The sequence below is a fragment of the Scophthalmus maximus genome, chromosome 1, assembly GCF_022379125.1.
Source record: "Scophthalmus maximus strain ysfricsl-2021 chromosome 1, ASM2237912v1, whole genome shotgun sequence".
NCBI classification, from domain to species: Eukaryota; Metazoa; Chordata; class Actinopteri; order Pleuronectiformes; family Scophthalmidae; genus Scophthalmus; species Scophthalmus maximus.
In genome coordinates, this window is record NC_061515.1 from 27,671,956 (window position 1) to 27,691,910 (window position 19,955).

At 42.9% G+C, this 19,955-nt stretch overlaps 1 protein-coding gene and 1 long non-coding RNA gene across 16 annotated transcripts in view; both read left to right on the forward strand.

The window, feature by feature from the left end:
• Positions 1–12,079, forward strand: part of LOC118301279 (peripheral plasma membrane protein CASK-like) — a 35,669-nt gene extending 23,590 nt beyond the window's left edge. For 2 of the 11 annotated variants that reach the window (XM_035626631.2, XM_035626659.2), the window contains 17 exons: positions 507–628; positions 1,500–1,577; positions 1,736–1,816; positions 3,264–3,452; positions 3,927–4,005; positions 4,303–4,388; positions 4,564–4,632; positions 4,729–4,797; positions 5,079–5,114; positions 5,718–5,756; positions 6,144–6,340; positions 6,465–6,580; positions 7,617–7,697; positions 7,825–7,905; positions 8,098–8,300; positions 8,893–8,976; positions 9,876–12,079. In XM_035626631.2, the coding sequence (XP_035482524.1) occupies positions 507–628; positions 1,500–1,577; positions 1,736–1,816; positions 3,264–3,452; positions 3,927–4,005; positions 4,303–4,388; positions 4,564–4,632; positions 4,729–4,797; positions 5,079–5,114; positions 5,718–5,756; positions 6,144–6,340; positions 6,465–6,580; positions 7,617–7,697; positions 7,825–7,905; positions 8,098–8,300; positions 8,893–8,976; positions 9,876–10,052 (1,787 nt within the window). In that variant the 3' untranslated portion in view covers positions 10,053–12,079. Of the gene's footprint in view, positions 1–503; positions 629–1,499; positions 1,578–1,735; positions 1,817–3,263; positions 3,453–3,926; positions 4,006–4,302; positions 4,389–4,563; positions 4,633–4,728; positions 4,798–5,078; positions 5,115–5,717; positions 5,757–6,143; positions 6,341–6,464; positions 6,581–7,616; positions 7,698–7,824; positions 7,906–8,097; positions 8,301–8,892; positions 8,977–9,875 lie in introns of all 11 variants that reach the window. The other 9 variants (XM_035626665.2, XM_035626702.2, XM_035626650.2 and 6 more) reach the window with 8 other exon arrangements.
• LOC118301237 overlaps positions 1–19,955 on the forward strand; it is a 1,055,945-nt gene that overhangs the window by 784,420 nt on the left and 251,570 nt on the right. The window lies entirely within an intron of this gene.

The following is a 19,955-nucleotide window of genomic DNA, read 5'->3' on the forward strand; positions in this document are numbered from 1 at the left end:
CTTTTCTTCACTTATTCCACACTGTTTGTCTTTTTGCTATTTTACATTCGATTATTAACATGTTGCCCTTTTCAAACCCCTGAGTGTTCTTCTCCTAATCCATGATCCACACTGTGACTTTCTGAAGTGACTTTCTGCTGATGTTGTATTGATGCCATGTACATGCTGTTTCTCTGGTTTTGCTGCATGTGTGGGCGATGCAGCAGGTACTTGGGGTTACATAGTTCTGAGTGTTTGTGCGTGTGCGTGTGCGTTTCGTGTGTTTCTCTGTTGTGATGTCTTATTGTTTGTGATTATTTTCGATGTTATTTTTTTGGGACGTTCTTGTCTTTTCCTTGTGTATCTGCGTCTCGTCATGTTCAGTGTTTGCACTTTGTGTTGAATGTTTGCAGGGACTGCTTGGTGTACTTGTGGATGTTTCTGTGTGCTTGTGATTCAGTCTCTATTTATTTGAGTGTGACCTATGTTTTTTATGTGTGTGTGTGTGTGTGTGTGTGTGCGTGCAGGGGCAGTATCACAGGTTTTGGACAGTCTAGAGGAGATCCATGCGTTGACAGACTGCAGTGAGAAAGACATGGACTTCCTGCACAGTGTCTTTGAGGATCAGCACCTCCACACCCTGCTCGATGTGAGTACACCACAATGTGGCCACTTCTTCCTCTGTGATAGCAAAAAGTGGCCAGTAGGTGTCAGGATGAGTCAAGAAGGTAACCCTGGTGAAAATGTCTGATGCTGTTAAGTGAGTCAAAGAGAACCTGGTTTCCAAAAGGCACAAAGTTAAAGATGTGATATTTCTTTAATATTCTATACAAGATTTTTTTCAATTTCATTTAAACCTTTTATGCTTTCGGATAAATCTTCCTGAGGGTCTCCTGCAGTCAAACTGTCAGGGCTGTTATTTTTATTTCTAGCAATACTACGAGCAGACCTCCCGGAAAGTTTTATTGGTCAAACCTCAACGTCCACCGTTCCTGTTAACTGCCAATTCTTTATCGCCTTCTCCTGCTTTGTGGGCATCAATTATATTCATCTCCTGAGTTTTACTCAGCTGCTCCGAGGGGAGCCCATGGCTGCTGCTTGTTGGGACGAGGTTTGAAGAGACAGAGGCGGCAGTCAGTTCCTGAGTGAAATGACCTGGGAGTATTTCAAGCGGCAGCCATCATTGGAGCTGTTTGGATTCTCTAAATTACAAGGAAGGAAGCTTCATTGCTTCCTGTCTTATGTCCTGTAGCGAAGGAAAAACTGGACCATCCTCTATGAAAGGAAATGTAGACAAAATGTCGCAAACACCAGAACAGCTGATTTAGTCTCCTGACACGATCCACAAATTTTTAACCGGTCTTGCCATAACTTTTTCTCTCTCTATCTGCATACCAGTCTGTAGACTTCATATCGTTCAGGTTTTACATCTTTGATTGAGATGAACCGTCTCTGGTTTTGCTGCTCCAGGTATTCCTCACATAATCCGTGTGGCCCTAATTATGTGTTTGTTGTTTCAGCTTTATGACAAAATCAACACCCGGTCGTCTCCTCAGATCCGAAACCCTCCCAGCGATGGAGTGCAGAGAGCTAAAGAGGTGAGGAAATCATGGCTCACGTTCAGGTGAAGTTGAGGACGCACATTCCACTTAACCGATATCCCACCATCTATGAGGAGAATGAGATAATATGCTCTGTCTTATTAATTTTTAATTACGATATTCATACATTTCTCTCGCTGTTTTTCCCTCGACAGGTCCTGGAAACCATCTCCTGTTACTCAGACAACATGGAGGTCAATGAGCTCCGGCGGATCCTCACACAGCCACACTTCATGGTGGGACATTACAGGAAAACACAAACAAACACATCCTTCCCTTTTTGTCACAGTGCCAGGTTGTCTCGTCTGCGTACGTGGAGCACACGCTTGCTGCTGTGTGACATCACAGCCTCCTGTGGCAGGAGCAGGGCTCTTGACAATCCACATGACCCCCTCGGCCACAAAGCTGCTTAGCACCTGAGCTCGGCCAAGCGCTCCGGGCAGAGCGTGGGGGAAACGGAGCCGGGACGGAAGCGCTCGAGAGAATGCACTGGAGGACTCCAAGCGGGGCTATGTCAGAACTTTTGAGACTAGAGGCCTAAAGCAGACCTGAGATTAGAAGGACAACTTGGGAGGATTCAGTTGACAGTCGTGGAAACTGTAACTCGGGGCGACAGAACATTTCATGTAAAGGTAGAACCATGTTTGGAGTCTGTAATTGCCTTACCTAAAGGAGTGTCGCTTGCTTTGTAGCTACACCTCATTAAATGTGATTGAACACAACAGTATAATGGCAATTAGTTCAGCAACACTAGGCTTGTTGTTTTTTTTTTATGTATGTCTGTTGTTTTTTGCAGTTGTTCTCTTTTGATATATCGTCATATCCCCAAAAAAACAGCACAGTGGGCAACATGTTGGTATGATGAGGTGTTTCCCTCTGCTGATTCAGTCTGCTGTACTTACAGGAGTGGTTAGGCCTTAGGTTTGGTTCAATCCAATTAGCCCGTCCTGCTCTCTGACCCACTGGGTGCTTCATCTTGCCACAGACAGTTAGTGCTGCTGCCAGCAGAGCGAGTGTGAAGGGCTTTAGCAATATGGGGAGAAAGTTTTCCTACTTATCAATCATGCACTCTTTTGCCACTTTGTGCATGACTCCATTAATGAGGCCAGGGATTCAAGGACATTTTCAGTTCCAGGAGATTTGTTCCGAGTTACCTTGTTGACGCCTCTGTAAATATATATCTTTGTTCCTCTCAGCCACACAGATTTTCACAGCCTTTGGTGCCAGCTGTTCCGTGACTGTCATGCGCCGCCGCCATCGTTCATGCACATGTCGCCGCTCCGATGAGCAGCTGAGATCATTTGGCAAATGCGTCCGGTAGATTGTTTGTAGTAAAACACCCAGCGTGTCAGTGACATGATTAGTGGCCAAAGAAGAGGGTTAGGTGTAAGCTGCACTCTTTCTAATGATGGAACAGTCCCAACACACACACTGATACTGTGTGCGCAACCATGCGTACTTTCCTCTTGACTGGGATTTGTTTTATTTTCTAGGTATTTGCACTTGAGTGTGAATGCCTCAACATTACAGCCACCCACCACCATTGTTTACATTTCTTGTGGCTGTTGGAAATGTTCACAGTATGGCACTTATACTCGCAGGGTTCACGTACAGAGCTAAAAACAGAACAGGCGTAGGAGCCTTTGCAGCTTTTTTTTCACATTTATGTCTGTGCACTTCCAGGCTCTGCTGCAGACCCACGATGTGGTTGCCCACGAGGTGTACAGCGACGAGGCGTTGAGGGTGACCCCCCCGCCCACGTCCCCGTACCTGAACGGAGACTCCCCAGACAGCACCAACGGAGACATGGACCTGGAGAACGTCACCAGGGTGCGCCTGGTCCAGTTCCAGAAGAACACCGATGAACCCATGGTGTGTGGACACGCAGTCTTCTGATGCGGAGGACTTCCTCCTTCACACAATTCATAACTAATCAGAAAAATGCTGTAGAATGACACGGACCCATTTTTACTTGACAAACCGTTCTGATTAGGTTAGCATGGCTCTTGGCTCCATAACACAGCAGTACGGTGCTGTTTTCACAAGGAAGGAAAGGCGTGATACTGGTATATTTTTGGTGAAAGAAACAGGAACATGAAACTGCACCACAGACCTCAGTGACTCTCGGTTTAACACAGGTGTGAAATAAGTAGAAGAGGTGTCACTTCACCTGCAAGACTTGATTGACTCTCACACCACTGTTGGCCGTGCAGAACCACAATGATATATTCTACTGCATTTGAAATGTACATGATCGCAGCTCAGCACGATGAAGTGTGCTGCAGTTCAAGTCTTTTTTGTCGAGCTCCATTGTTAACGTCATCACTTTTTCACTGTCTCTTCTAGGGCATTACTCTGAAAATGAACGAACTCAACCACTGCATCGTGGCCCGCATCATGCACGGTGGAATGATTCATCGACAGGGTATGTATCCATGGAAAAAATATATTAAGAAAATGCAATCAGCGAGTGTCGGTCTGTCGATATTCTCTCTCAAAATGAGATTAAGCAGAGAGTTTACAAAGTAGATGGAGAGATAACAGCTCTCATATTGGACTAATGTCGTCTAATTGGAATCTAACTCTTTTTTACATTAGCTGGGCTCTCCCCCGGAGCTGTCTCACTAACCCCTGGGGTTTCCTGTTTTTTGGGGGGAAGCGCCATTGTTGCACCAAGAGCCTCATTTGTAGACGTTATTCATCCATTATTTCTCCGCTTCAGGGACTCTGCATGTCGGAGATGAGATCCGAGAGATTAATGGCATCAGCGTTGCCAATCAGACAGTAGAGCAGCTCCAAAAGATGCTGGTAAGTCACGCCAAAGAAACGTTCTCCTCCTCCTTTATTTGGATCATTCAGGTTACTTCTATTTATTTTGGTGAATAACAAGTTTAATGTAGCAGTAGGATATTAACAGTATTATTCTGAGAATTTAAGATTTCAAACTCAACACATTCACCGTGCATCTTCTCCTTCCCCGCAGAGGGAGATGAGGGGTAGCATTACCTTCAAGATTGTGCCCAGCTACCGGTCCCAGTCCATGTCCTGTGAGGTATGGGATCACAAACACACACCTGTTTTCTGTTTTAATTTTTGCAGAATCAACATGAGAAGACAAAAAACATTGTTGTCTTATTTTCTGTTGCAGAAGGAGTCGCCCGACTTGTCCCAACAGTCGCCTGCGAATGGCCATGCTAGTGTCACCAGCTCCATCCTGGTACGTTACTACTACTCCTTTTACAGACAAACCAACAACACGTTAAATGTGGCTCAGCACACAGATGAGTTAGTCGACCCAGTGTGTCAGGGGTTAAAGTTCACACCTTAAAACCACTACATCTTGGACTGACATCAGTCCCTCGTCCAAACTGTCAAAATAAACACAATCATGTCACAATTAAAACATATTTAGCTCCTTTAACCCTGATTTCTGCTGACGTGAATGTGTAATCCTGTGTAACAAATACGAACATGCAACTTAAATGTCATCCCAACCAGGACCTGCCCTCAACGATTCAGCCCAAAGGCCGTCAGGTGAGATTTACCCCACGACCACACTCCGCCAATTTGATCGTCTGCTCCTTCCTTTGCCTTGAAACTCTCGTTTCCCCTTGGTCTGAACATCAGCAAGGATTCGTACACTGTTGTTAAAAAATAGAAAAGCAGATATTAGCAGAAAAGCAGAAGTTTGTTTCCTGGTCTGGAAAATATTCCATTTCATAGTTGTATAGTTTATATAATAATTCCGTGCTCCATTTAACAGAGTTTGAGATATAATGTGTTAGGCACCCTGGCTTTCTCTTATTATGCTGATAATAATTATACTGCATCCCCCAACATGTCACTTTAGTTCACTGTGGTCATTTTTGCCTGCTGCATGATTCATTAACGAGGCAGTGAATGTTCCAAGATCTCACACACACACACTCACGCACACAGTCCAGACCTCAAATATTTGAAATGAGTAGCCGTCCAAATACTTTCGGCCTGGACAGTGTATGAAATGCAGTATAAACATTGTCAAATGTTATATTCAGCATCCAATTTTGGGTCCGGGATCACCCCTCCTTCGTTTATGCCCCCGACATTTTCTACTGCATGATGCGTGTGTAAGTGTGATGCTCTCAACCCCAATAGATCTCCAGACCTACCATCAAGGACAAATTGTCCATCAAGGTAAGATGTCTCTGTAGAAGTAGATCCCCCTCTCCTACCACCCCCATCGCAGAGTTCGGTTCCTCATCGTAGTGGTGTGTAGATCCCATGCTGGCTATCGAGGCTTCATCATATCTGGTTCGTCAGTGGACATAACAGGCAATGAAACAATGGATGTCCCGTCTGTAAAAAAAAATCTATAAAGACACGCCCAAGGCATTGTTCAATCATTTTTTTCCTGCCCTTCTTGTATTTAAATGTCTGTGCACTTTCCTGCTTCAGCTTCAACACACTTCGCTGTCAAGCGTGGACTTCTGACTATTAACAATTAAGCAGCTTCTCCTTTCCCGTATGTTCTCCTACGATCGCAACACCAATCGCCCGTCTCGCTGTGCCCCGCCCCCGCAGATCTACGTACGCGCGCAGTTCGAATACGACCCGGCGAAAGACGACCTCATCCCGTGCAAAGAGGCAGGCGTTCGCTTCCGGGTGGGGGACATCATTCAGATCATCTCCAAGGACGACCACAACTGGTGGCAGGGAAAGCTGGAGAACACCAAGAACGCCACGGCGGGCCTCATCCCCTCACCTGAGCTACAGGAGTGGTGAGTATAGCAATGGGTTTTAGCTCATTAGGACTGCTGTGTTGGTTTTAGCTCGGTACAACTAAAGTAAAGTCTCACGGTCTTGAGTCAAATGAGGGGTTGATTGAGCCGGTGTTGTTTTCAGGCGTGTTGCATGTATAGCGATGGAGAAGACCAAGCAGGAACAGCAGGCCAGCTGCACCTGGTTCGGCAAGAAGAAGAAACAGTACAAAGACAAGTACCTGGCCAAGCACAATGCAGGTAAGCCAGCAAACAAATACATCCACCACAGACGTTGAATTTAACCGGTCAGCTAGTCGCTTAGACAAAAAAGAAAACGCACTCCATGTAGATTTGCTGGAAAAATGTGAAGAAGTTCACCCTGAAATGACACGAAAGTTGTTCTACGACCAAAGGTTGTGTCACAGAATTGTTGTACCAAAAAAGATCCAGACGTGGCGAGGTTAAAGGTCACTTGGGGATAAACTAAACTATGATTGTTGCACCTCTTGTAAGTCCAGTTTGTGTAACTGCTGCACGCTCTGTTGCACTTCTCCCTCTGACAGACCTCTCCTACCTCGACTTCAGTGACTAACAGTGTTGCAACAGCTTTGGATGTTTAAAAAAAAAAAAAAAGTCTGTGTTGTTGTCGTTTTGAATTTGTCTCTCTATTAACCCTTCCACTCCCACCCTCTGTCCATATTCCATGCCGTCTCTTACCCAATGATATGGCTGCATGTAAGTAACTGCAGACAGCTGGCGTCCAGCTTCTGTGTTATTCTTCCTCCTCTCTCTGCTTTTGTACTTCACCCTCCTCCCTGTGTCTTCTTGACTTTTGAGTGACGGCCGCTTAATTAGGGTTCTTATTAGTGATCAAATTGAAATTGACCCAATGCGAGTCAGATTAGACTAGTTTGGCTTTTCTCAGACCAAGGTTAGTGCAAACAAGCAGCTTTTTAATACTTTCTCAAGGCATTTGACCTTCTTCAGATTTGCTTGGTTTACATAATGGCATCATTTCAATAATTCCAAAAAACAAACAAATCTGACTGAGGATCCAAGCTTCATTTAAGCCACAGGGACAAAACACTGGTATTACTGCACATCTCATTAGCTAGTTGGTAAAAGAAAACCAGGTTTCACTATTTTACAGAGGTTACATTGTTAATGATAAACACCTTCTTGTATACAACCCAATCATTTTTTTTTTTGAATGTATTAAATCCATACCATCCTCATATTTACATTTCTTTCCGACTTCTGTACTTAACCTGAACGTTTCTGCTCTTTCCGGCAGTGTTCGACCAACTAGACCTGGTGACATATGAGGAAGTGGTCAAGCTGCCGTCGTTCAAGAGGAAAACGCTGGTTTTGCTCGGTGAGTAAACCTAGTGAAAGTGAGGGAGCGAACTGAGCTTTAAGACTGCTCGCACTTAGAAGAGAGGCCACAAGCTTCTCTACTAACCAGGTAAAAGTTTCTAAGTGTCTCTGATGGTTTATTTCAGGTGCACATGGAGTTGGAAGGAGGCACATCAAGAATACACTCATTACCAAACATCCAGACCGCTTTGCCTACCCCATCCCCCGTAAGGAGACGCACGCACGCACACACACACACACACACACACACACACTCCAACACACCAACTACACGCTGAAAACATAATCACACAATGTGCATTGACTGACATCTTAACACTTGAACATCTACTGGAGCTCCTTTGATTGTCAGACGTCAGACACCAACTAACTGCCCGTCCATCTTTCTCCCTGCTCAGACACAACTCGACCCCCAAAGAAGGACGAGGAGAACGGAAAGAACTACTACTTTGTGTCTCACGACCAGATGATGCAGGACATCAGCAACAACGATTACCTTGAGTACGGAAGCCACGAGGACGCCATGTATGGAACCAGGCTGGAGACCATCAGGCAGATCCACGGACAGGGCATGATCTCCATCCTGGACGTTGAACCGCAGGTGACCGAGGCAGCCGGTCACGGCACAGGCGCTGATCGGATTAGTTTGAATTCAGTTGCATTCATTTGACAAGGCTTCAGCAGTAAAAAGGATAGAGTGCAGGAATGTTTGACCTTTAAAGACAGGACAGTGAAGTTTTCTGAGCAACAGCAGCCTCTGTAATTCTGTGGGACCCGGGGTCTATAGTCGTCCCACTCACTCAGTGGCTCAACCGCGACTGAATATGGGGCCCACTTAAAAAAGAAATCTCGGATTTCAAGAATGAAGTCGTCATAGAATGTTAAGAACGTGACTGACGTAATTAATACATACTGTGAACTGCACTCTATAACCGAAAATGAGATGTCACTTTTCGAATACAAGTGCTGGTGGTCAATGATAAAACTACATGGATAAGCTTGAAAATGTTTTTTTCAAATCCATCACTAATGCCTTCCGTGGTGTCATAGCGGCTCTCTCCTGTTCCTCACCAAATGCCTGATATCATGCAAACACTGCAGCCTCACCGTTACAAGTTCCTCTACATTTCTCTTGACATTTCAAACTTAAGGTGGAGGAAGTACTGAATTTAAACAAAGATCTCTCCCATCAGGCACTAAAGATCCTCAGGACTGCCGAGTTTGCTCCCTACGTTGTCTTCATCGCTGCTCCTACCATCACCCCAGGCATGACTGAGGTACAGTCACAAAAAAAACAACTTTAGTGCTTCATCTCCTGCTCACGCTGGTTTACTCTATTTGCATGTGCTCACTAACTCTGATTCAGTCCAAAGTTAAGGCTCACTCACACTGAAGGATTCAATTTAGATGCATTTCGCCTAAAAATTTTAAAAACAAGAATACAGATTATATCATTTATTGTTTTTTTTCCAGTTGAACTTTTTTTTATGATGACATTGCAGCAAAACCAGTGTGAAAACTGCCTCGACTTTGTTTCTGTCACTCGCATGTGCCCCGTTTGCTTTAAGTGTGTTTGTATTTTCTCCGGCATGCCTGTTTTCATTTGCACTCGAGGTTCCAAAATGGTGCAGGAAACTGCCCGTAAGTACCGATTAGTGTGAATTCACGTTGTGTTTGGAGGATGTGTAGAAAGGGCGTGTGGCCTCATGTGTTTGTGTAGCTGTAATAGTTGTCTAGCTTGTTTTCCCCTAATCCCTCTAATAATCCTCCTAATTGTGTGGGCTCTCTCTCAATTGTGCGTCTGCATTTATTAAATAAAGCTCATTATGATTTCTGGTACAACTCCTTTATCCTAACTCTACCTCTCCGTTTAATTATTCCACTCCGTCCTGGGCGATGCGGGGGAAATCGTCTAATCATAATTTGAAATAAATATTATAATAAAATGTGACAAGTTATAGATTGTACTGTATGTTAATGCAGTATTCCTGCTTTCCAACCGTTTTCTCTTGGTTTTTTGGCAAACTCAGGATACACATTTAAAGTAGATAAACATCACTACAATTGAGTACAATTTTGACCCCAACCTCCCTTTGGAGCTTAAGGCCCGTTTACGCACTCGAACAAACATGGAAGCAGGGACTGAAATCTCTCTTTTCTCCGCCACACCCCTCAGGACGACTCCCTCCAGCGGCTCCAGAAGGAATCGGAGATGCTGCAGGGGACCTACGCTCACTACTTTGACCAGACCGTCATCAACAACGAGATCGACGACACCATCCGCATGCTGGAGGAGGCCGTGGACCTGGTGTCCACCACGTCCCAGTGGGTCCCCGTCTCCTGGGTCTACTGACACGCAGTCGCCGCCCTGAACGCCCCGGCTCTGGTCCAATGCGGCTGCTAAACTTTGTTCAGAGCCCGCCGGGCCACGGCCCTCTCATCAGAATCACACATTTCTGCAGAAAAACTTGTTGGGGGAAAAAAAGAAGAGGGAAATGAAGGAACTGAAAACTCTGACGCCTCATTACAGAGACTTCATCCTGCCCCCCATCCACTTTCTCTCAACAGCCTGAGAGGCATATTGTTGTGTACATATATACATATATATATATAAATATATATATAAATGATAAAAAAAAAAACCCAAGAGAACATGGCTCTGTCCTCATATAGTTGAAGGGTGGCGAGTGGAGGGGCAGTGTGGTAGATATTTTGTACTTTTCTTTTGTAATTGATGGATGGGTGGTAATAGTGGTGGCAATAGCGAGCATGACCATAAAGCAGTCTTATGTGGGTGCCTGTGTGTGTGTTGACCTTTTAAGGCACTTCCTGTGGTACTGTGTCCTCTTCCCCCCCCCCCCAACCTCGGCCCCTGTGACCAACAAGCCGAACTCGGAAGCACATCTGAAGCTGCTATAGTGGCGACAAGTAACTCCCTCAGCTCCAAATGAAAGTTTGAGTGAAGGAAAAAAAAAAAAAAGCACAGGAAACTTGGCAGTTTCTCCCCCCGTCCCGGCCCGCCCTGCCCCGGCCCGCCCTGCCCCGGCCCGCCCCGCCCCGGCCCGCCCTTTATTAATGTCACTGGCCTTCTGTGCCTGTCAGTTTGTTGAAGGAGCACACTTCCTCCCTCTGTGCCGTCTCTCCCCGTGTCCCTGCAGCCCGTTGTTCCCCTCTACCAACGATCTTTGTTTACATCTCCGTTTGCACAAAATGAAGACGGAAAGAAGCCGTGCACTGCATCCCGTCCCCTCAGTTTTCATTTCGTCTTGCCCACTCTGCTCGTCTTCACGCCTCTTCCCTCCGTACAATGGACAATGGATGTGGAACTATGTTCTTGAGGCATTGACACATCCGCCACTGAAATCGGCTCCTGGACTGGAATGCGGTTTTTTTTTTTGGTTTTTTTTTTTAACTGATGGGAGAGGAGGAAAAATAAACTGCCTTATCAGAGCCTCGGGAAGGAGCCGCTAACACCTATGCACCGCCCTGGTTTCTGCCAGGCAGACCGCCACGGCCATCTTCTTTCCCCACTCAGAGTCGCACTTGTTAAAAAAAAATAAGTGTCAATAGAAATGTGTGTGGAAGGGGAGGGGCCTCTTGAAGGTGGGCTTAATCAATTCCCAGAGCCACCCCTTTGGAACCGTTAACTGTTGTCTTGAAAAATATGAGTATTTCCTGTTTTGAGGGAGAGAAAAATAACAATTTGTGTGTAAATGTTTCAGTGGTGCGTACGTCATGAGTGTACTACCAAGAGCCAGTGTATATTAACCCTTAAAAGAAGCTCAGTAATGTCATAACCTCTTCATGCTTTACCAGAAGTGGCACACGGCCCCCGCACCGACAGTAACTCAGTATGTTCGACACGTGCGTCGACGGCTTGGTGGAAAAACTAAACGTATTTTAAACTGGCGTCGCTGTTGTGCCACTTCAAGTAAAGGTACCATTTAAAGTCCTGTGTAAATGACCTCTGCAAACGACAAAAGCAGCTCTTCTCTATGAAATGGTGTTTCTTTTGTCATTTAATTTTTTTTTTTTAAATATATATATTTCCTTTTACGTGTTTAAAGAAACCTGCCTCGTCTTTATTTTCATTTCAGATGCGAGCGAGCATGTGCCATGGTAACGTGGCTAGAATTATTTTGTACTGTCCTACATACAGAGCGAGGCGAGAGGGTTTTAATTCAGACAAACAATGGGAATGGTTCTTTTTTAACAACAAACAATTTCTGGATATTGCCTTGTAGCACTTGTAACAAGTGAAGATTTGTCTATTGGATTTCTCAGTGATCCCTTTTTAATGAGACACTACGCAAGTTTCATGCCCACAAGAAAAGCATAATGAAGGTCTACATAAAATCAGTCTCCTCATAAATAATATTGCATTGTTTGCTGTGTTCATAATTCCCCACCCATACTCATTGAAAACTCATCGTGGAAAATAAAAAAAGAATAAAGCTCAGTTCAAACAGCTGCCAGGCTCTGGGTAAGTTACACAGGAAAAAAGAAAATGCAAAATAAGTGTGTGGTCGGCAACAGGATTGGAAAAAATAGCCTCAGTGGAATCTGTTCAGGTCCCGTTGGTTGACTCCATGGCCTTTGAAAAGTAGAATGTATTTGCAAAGTTTATTTAATTTTCACCAACAAAAGCAGCATTGTGTCCAGTGAAAAGATGCATCTTATCACATTACTGTGGTAGTCACGCTATGAAATTGTCTCGTATTCCACAATAAGCACTATCATTTTATCAATAAAAAAATACTCACTACGCAGTTGATTTTTCATAAATTACTTTTTCAACCAAAGGATTTCCTGAACTTAGACAAAAAGAGATGGTTCAACAGTCTAGTTAAAACAGAAGATAAAAATCAGAAAGTAAACAAAAGCTAAACGCTTGGTTCAGAGCCCCGTTTGGAGGTTTCCATGGCTGAGATTTCTGCGTCGACCCAAACTCGAATGGAATTTCCCATCCCCCCCCCCCCCGTGCTAATGCATCTCTTGGTCCGGTCCAATCACTGGGCCTCTGCATTTAAGTCGCCTCCACCCTCAGTCAGACCTTTTGGCCAAACCAGGAAGGAAGGACTGATGCAGCAGACACACGGTAACTCAAAGACAAGGAGAATCGTATATTACAACAGACAAAAAACAATGTTGTGCCCTTGTTTAGGAAAGTGCAGTGTCAAATAACAATAAACAAGATCCTAAAGGAAAATTGACTGTTTGTTTTGTGGCTCCGAACAAAGATTTTGCTTCCTGGTTGTCATGTGCTGCTGTTTTGTTGAAACATCTCCTCATACACAGCTCACTTTGTGCAAGTTCAAGCATCCCTTACTGGATTGAAGCTGTAGCCTGCAGGCGGACACTCAACATGTCCTTGATGACCAAACCTCAGTCTGCTGCTTTGATTTTCATAATTCTGAACATGGTGTGAACTCCAACATTCTTAGTGTCTTTGCTTTGGGGCGCAACCAGTTTGTTTTAAGAGCAGACTCATTTCTACTCACTTGATTCTCAAGCCTCAAGACAAACGGAGAACAGGGGCCTCAACTGTAAATCTTTCAGCTAAAATTGTAATTATTAGGCGACAGTGTTGTGGTTTTGAAGCCGACAGAAAATCCTTTAGTTGTAAAAAGTAATTCAATGAAAAATGACTGCTTGGTGAGTTTTTTTAAAAGTGGCTCAAGACCTTCAAGACCTTTAATTTGTTGACACCATTAAAGATTTGTGACACACATTGATAGTGTTTATTGTGGAATTCAAGACAATTTCATAGCATGACTACCACATAAATATTATATGGCACGCAATCCACCAACTGCAAAAATTCAAGTAGCATTTTGACAAAAATCATAAATTTCCGAGCAGCAGGTAATGAGCTGATCAGGATCAGGTGTGCCAGGCAGGTAGACCACGCCCACTGCCACACCTGAGCAGGAGGAACTTAAGAAAAACAGATGAACAGTCTCACAGCGCGAGTAAGGCATACATCACTTCACTGCCAAAAAACATCATATAGAAAGGCTTTAAAATGTCAAGAAAACATCATAGTGAGGCATGAAAATATATTTTAGTTGTGATACACTGCATACAAAAGGCTTGGACTCAAATGCTCAATAAAATAATCTTTTGTCTATGACGTTTTGCAGTCGTTATGCCTAACTGTGACATTGTAAGCCTTACTAGTATGTTTTAATGTCACATTGCACAATAGTAATCTGTACACAATGTTTTTTGACATTTTCATTCCTCACTATACTTGGACCTTTTTAATGCCGATATTAAAAGTGGAACGTTTGTTGTACTTCAATATTTTCTGCATATAATTGTAATTCTGAGTTTCACGTCCGCACCCTTAGTCGTCCAGAGTTCTCTCAGACGCATTAGATTTGCGACTCCACCCCCTTACACCATGATCTTGATGAACTCCCCATCATCAGCGGCACCATCTGCAGGTTTCGATACCACTTTGAAGGGGACGCAACCACACCAGGCCATGAACGAACCCACTACACCACCCGACATGCTGCAAGCCGACGAACATTTGTTGTTCGTCAACACACACTTTGATTGTGGCTGTAGAAAAAAGTTTTTTAAATGTGACTGCACATTTATCCAACTAGACAGATTAGTATAGTTGTTCTCTCAGAGGCTTACTCTGTTGGCATTAAAAATGCGACACGTGCAAGACTTCGTTTCTCTGATGCTGGAGTAGAACCCACATGCTCAGATCCTCAGTCCCCCGCTTTAACCACTGAGCTACCCACCCTGAAGTTTCACACTGCCGATTCAGAAACTCTTAACCATTTGCACGGATTGGTAAAAAAAAGTTTTCAGAGTTGCTTGAGTTTGAGATTTGTGTGAAAGAGGAGAAGTAAAAGTTCCGAAAATGGTTTGACTGTCTGGCTCTGTAGCTCAGTGAGGCAGTTGTCAGATTTGGAGTTTTGAGATTGTTGGTTCAATCCTCAGCTGCTTTTGAAGTCAAGGACCTAAAGTATAGAGTCAATATATGAAGGAAATAGAAGGTGGACCTCTGATCAATTAGATCAGACTGTTGATTCAGAAACTAAGAGGTGTGTGTTCAATCTTGACTGTTTACTTTGGGACTTCGACTGACCAGTCAGTTAAGGAAAGTGACAAATAGGAGTAACGACTTCTAAATGTGGATATTCTCAGTAGTCTAGTGGTTTATGAATTAAAACCTTAGAGTACCTGGGTCAAGTCCTCTACTTATCCATCTTTCTGCAAAAAGTTTCATGTCTTTGCATTATATGTCATGCAAGCACTGCCATTTCAACTTATTTCTGAGTGAAGATGTGGAACAGAAACATTGTAGCAGTGGTTTCTTTTACATAAATCATAGAAAACACAAACAAGTTGACTGAAAACTTTAGCAGTTCGTCATCTCAAAAGCCAACAGCAACTTAAATGTGAAGAACTGGATCATTACCTTTCCCAGAAAAAAGGCGATGAAGTGGTAAAATTTTAGGCTCTAGTGCAAAAGGTTGAAGGATCAAGTCCAACCAGTGACAGTTGTTTAGCTTTGTGAAATCAGTCAAACAAAACAAAGCATACAAATCTCAGGTAAGTACTTCACATTTGTGCCGTTGTCCTGTGGCATAGAGGCAATGATACAGGTATGGACATATTGAGGTCCATGGTTCAACTTCCACCTTTTACAATTTGTCCTCTTGAATGTCTGATGTTCATGAGAACAAACTGGACCCACCATTTTTGTGATTTGGTTCAAACAAAACATACATTTAAACTTTTTTCTGAGTAAAGATGTTGAACAGAAACTTTGTGGCAGTGTTTCATTTACATAAATGCTACAAAACACAAACAAGTTGACTTAAACTTTAGCAGTTCGTCATCTCGAAAGCCGACAGCAAGTTAAATGGGAAAAACTGGACCTGAGTTTCCTGAGTAAGACGCTGGTGAAGTGGTAAGATTTTAGTCTCACATGTGAAAGGTTGACTGATCAAAACCCACCATTTTTGTGATTTGGTTGAAACAAAACATACATTTAAACTTATTTCTGAGTGAAGATGTTGAACAGAATCCGTGGCGTAGAGGCAATGATACAGGTATGAACATGTAAAGGTCCATAGTTCAAGTCTGACATTTTACAATGTGTCCTCTTGAATGTCTGATGTTCATGATAACAAACTGGACCAACTTCAGTATGAAAGATGGTGGTTGAGTGGTAAGACGCGAGGCTCTGGTGCGAGAGACCCAGGGTTCAAGACTGAGTGCCGACTTAAGCATGAACTAACCAGATCTGTAGATCATGTGCACTGCAAGACACTTAAACACGAAAAAGATCCCATAATTGAAACACGGACTTGGAGTTTCCTCAAGGGCATTCCTGTCAATGGATAGAGGAAAGCAGGAGAAAATAATGTCTGCGGTCAATTTGAAGACATATTCACTTGTGAAATGCCCTTCAAGCCTTGAAGGCATGTTTGATACACTGGTAGGTGAGGTGAGAGTGATGGTGCACTGTGACATGAGGGGTAAAAAAATGATAATAATAAACAAGTATAAATATAATGAGAAAGAAATTAATACATAAAAATAAAACAAATTAATGAATTTCAAAACAAAATGTTTTACATAAAATACAGAAAAATTGAAAAACATCAGTTAAAAAAATGATAAACCCCCGCAAAAAGCCATTTTTGCCAAAATCACTAAAAAATCCATCATATTGCACTGCAATGATTTGTCCTGGCCAGGGATTGAACTGTCAACCTTTCACTTTCTAGGCAGTGCCTTCACCACTGCGCCACCAGAGTCACATATCAAATTGGTTTTACTTCTATTTACAAATGACCTGACTTGACCCAATAAAAAAAAAAAAATAGAAAAAACACCTAAAAGTACATTACAACACATGGACATACACAAATCTGCATATGCTTAAAGGCACCAATTAAAAAAATATATGTTATATTACAAGCCATTACTTTCTCAGGTACATTTTTTTCTTTTTTTTAAAAGATCTGTGTAAGGTTCAGGCATTTTAGGTTTAGTATCATTCTGCTCAAATTATGGTAAAGATATTGAAAATGAAAAGCAGGAGAATGTAAGAATCAGAGGTGGAGGGATGGAGGGGACTCACTGGTAAAGACGGATGAACTGAGGATGAGGGTTGACGGGTTCCAGGGTCAGTAGATCATGTGCAAGACAAGACGGAGGAGAGAGGGTCACAGTGGAGGAGTGATACACAGGTAAAAGTTCATTTGTCTTGACTCATCGTGTCAAATAAAACACTTTGTGATCCGACTTCTTACTGCACCAGACACAAGTGTATCCATTAATCAGTACATTTACTGTTACTGTACAGTTTCATGTATCTGTACTTTACTTAAGGAGGTTTATTTAAATATATTTAAAGACAATTAATGACTTATTGTGTAGGGGGTTCTTTTATTTGAGTAAACTTCAGTGTGTTTGTTTGTGTCTGACTTCCTCCACCACTGAACAACGAGCTCCAGGTCTGTTTATCTCCTGATGCTCGTCAGGCTGAAGCACAAGTAGCGAACACATGGAGCCGGTTTTCACCTTCAAACACATGGAGCAGGTTTTCACCTTCAGACACATGGAGCAGGTTTTCACCTTCAGACACATGTGAACAGTGAAAGAGCAGCACCGACACATTCAAAGTTGAAGGTGTTCTCACCAAATATTTGTTCCGCGTTCGCCGGCTCCTGGCGGAAGTGACGACTGGCAAACCGGAAGTGGAGGATTCCAATGGAACGTATAGGGAAAAAAGGGGGCGGCGACTTGCAGTGTACCAAGAATGAGTCCACAGGGGTGAAGTTTGTTTCTGTAACATAAACTGTTTAACTGTCCAAACAACCAGAAACGTACTTGAGTTTGTTCTGCTATATTATCAAATTTGATTATTTTTTTTCGTTACACATTTCAAAGTCAGCTGTAAATCCCATTGACCACTAGGGGGGGCTAAGTGAGGATTAAATGTGATTACAGTGACTGGTTAACACTCACACACCATACACACAGTAGAAAACATGTATGGCAAAATTAAACACTATGAGGAACAAATGTAAAGAATGCACTTATTCGTGAAAGTGTGTGGGGGGTTAGACATTTAAAACAGTTTCCACCTTGGACTTTGAGATATTGTGATGGCTAATTTCACCTGACCATTTATAGACCAAACGATTTGAGAAAATTCCCAAATAATAAACAATAAAAATAGAGAATTAATCACTGTCCGAAGATATTTCTTAGTTTTTAATGAGAGCCTTAAAAACAATTGTATATCAGATCAATATATATATTACAAAATCTCGGGGGGAGCCTGAACACTTCACAGCAACAACATATACATTACATTGGTGATTTCAAAGAAAAGAAATGAGTCAAAACACATAACGCAAAATTTAAAACTTTCATTTGTGAACCAATGGAATGAACTGCAATCAATCTGGGCCTTCTATTTTAAAGAATACTAACAAGGACAAGGGGAAGAAAACAATAAGAAAAAGGCCAACAACACTCTGCGGTGAACAAAGACAAAGGCTCACAGAACTCAGCATTGATAGACCTGTTAGTTACTAATTCACATCAATTGAATTATTCAGTCATTCAAAAGGAGGCCCAGGCTTTGGTCTGGGCTTCACATCATTTCGACGTCTATTTTGTTTCTGGTCTTGCTTCTGTGATAGTCTGTACAGACCATAACCCACTGACTTTCCTTAACTCTTTGAAGTGTTGAGTTTGCTTGAGTGTGAGATTTTTGTGAAGCAGCAGAAGTTCGGAAAAATTTTCAACTGTCTGGCTGAGTAGCTCAGTGAGGTCGATCACTGTCGCGACATCTTGAGGTTGTTGGTTCAATCACCGGCTTGTTAAGAGAAATTTGAAGTCGAGGACCCAAAGGAAACAGTCAATATTCAAGATGGAACGCACACTTGAACGTTTCAGAACTAACACTTAACAGTCAGAGTTGATTGATCTTGACTCCACCTTCTATTTCCTTCCAATATTGACTGTATACTTTAGGTCATAGACTTCAAATTTCTCTAAACAAGCTGGGAACCAAACCAACAATCTCAAAACTTCAAGTCTGACATTTACCTCACTGAGCCACTCAATTGGCTTTCTAATTTTTTTTCCCTTTACTTCTACCTCACTAGAATGCCACCTATCATCAGAGTAGCTTGAATTTGAGATTTTAATGAAGAAGTAGAAGTAGAAGTTCTGGAAAATTTTCAACTGTCTGGCTGAGTAGCTCAGCGAGGTCGATCACTGTCGTGACATCTTGAGGTTGTTGGTTCAATTCAAGATGGAACGCACACTTCAAAGTTTCAGAACTAACACGTAACAGTCTGAGTTGATTGATCTTAAGTCCACCTTCTATTTCCTTCCAATATTGACTGTATACTTCGGTTTATAAATTTCAAATTTCTCCAAACAAGCTGGGAGTTGAACCAACAATCTCAAAACTTCAAATCTGACATTTACCTCACTGAGCCACTCAGTCAACTTCATAACACTGTTTTCATTTACATAAATCGTACAAAACACATTAGTTGAATGGAAACTTCATCAGTGCTTCCTCTCAGAAGCCGACAGCAACTTAAATGTGAAGAACTGGACCAAAGCTTCAGGGTGAGTAGCTCAGTGGGTAAAGTGGCGGACTGAGGATCTGAGCATGTGGGTTCTAATCTTGCATCTGTCAGAGGAACTTTAAGTCCCATGAACAATGCAAACAATCAGAAACTCAGAGTAGATCTTGAGAAGTAGCTCACTTGGTTAAACATCTGAGTTGTGTGAATAAATTCAACTCTGAGAGATACCTTCAAATCTTGCAGGTGATAGAAAAACTTTAGGTCTTCAGATCGATGCACACACACATAGAGTGGGTGGGCAGTGCCATCACTCATCAGGTAGAGTAGCTCACCTGGTTAAACAGCTGCATGCAAATCCAGACACACAAGTTTGATTCTTGCGCGCGAGTTCAAGTCTTGCATGAGTCGCAAATCGAACGCATCTGAGAGAACAGTATACTTCCCTGTCTAGACGACTAATGGTGCAGACGTGAAACTTAAATATTTTCAGGAAATATTCTCCACATTCAAAGTTGAAGTACAACAAACGTTTCACAAAGTGAGTGCGTCGGGTGGCGCGGTGGGTTCGTTCACGGCCTCAGATGCGGTCGTGTCCTATTCAAAGTGGTATCGGATCCCGGTCGGTAAAGAGAGTGAGCTGCGGATGGAGATGACAGTCGGGA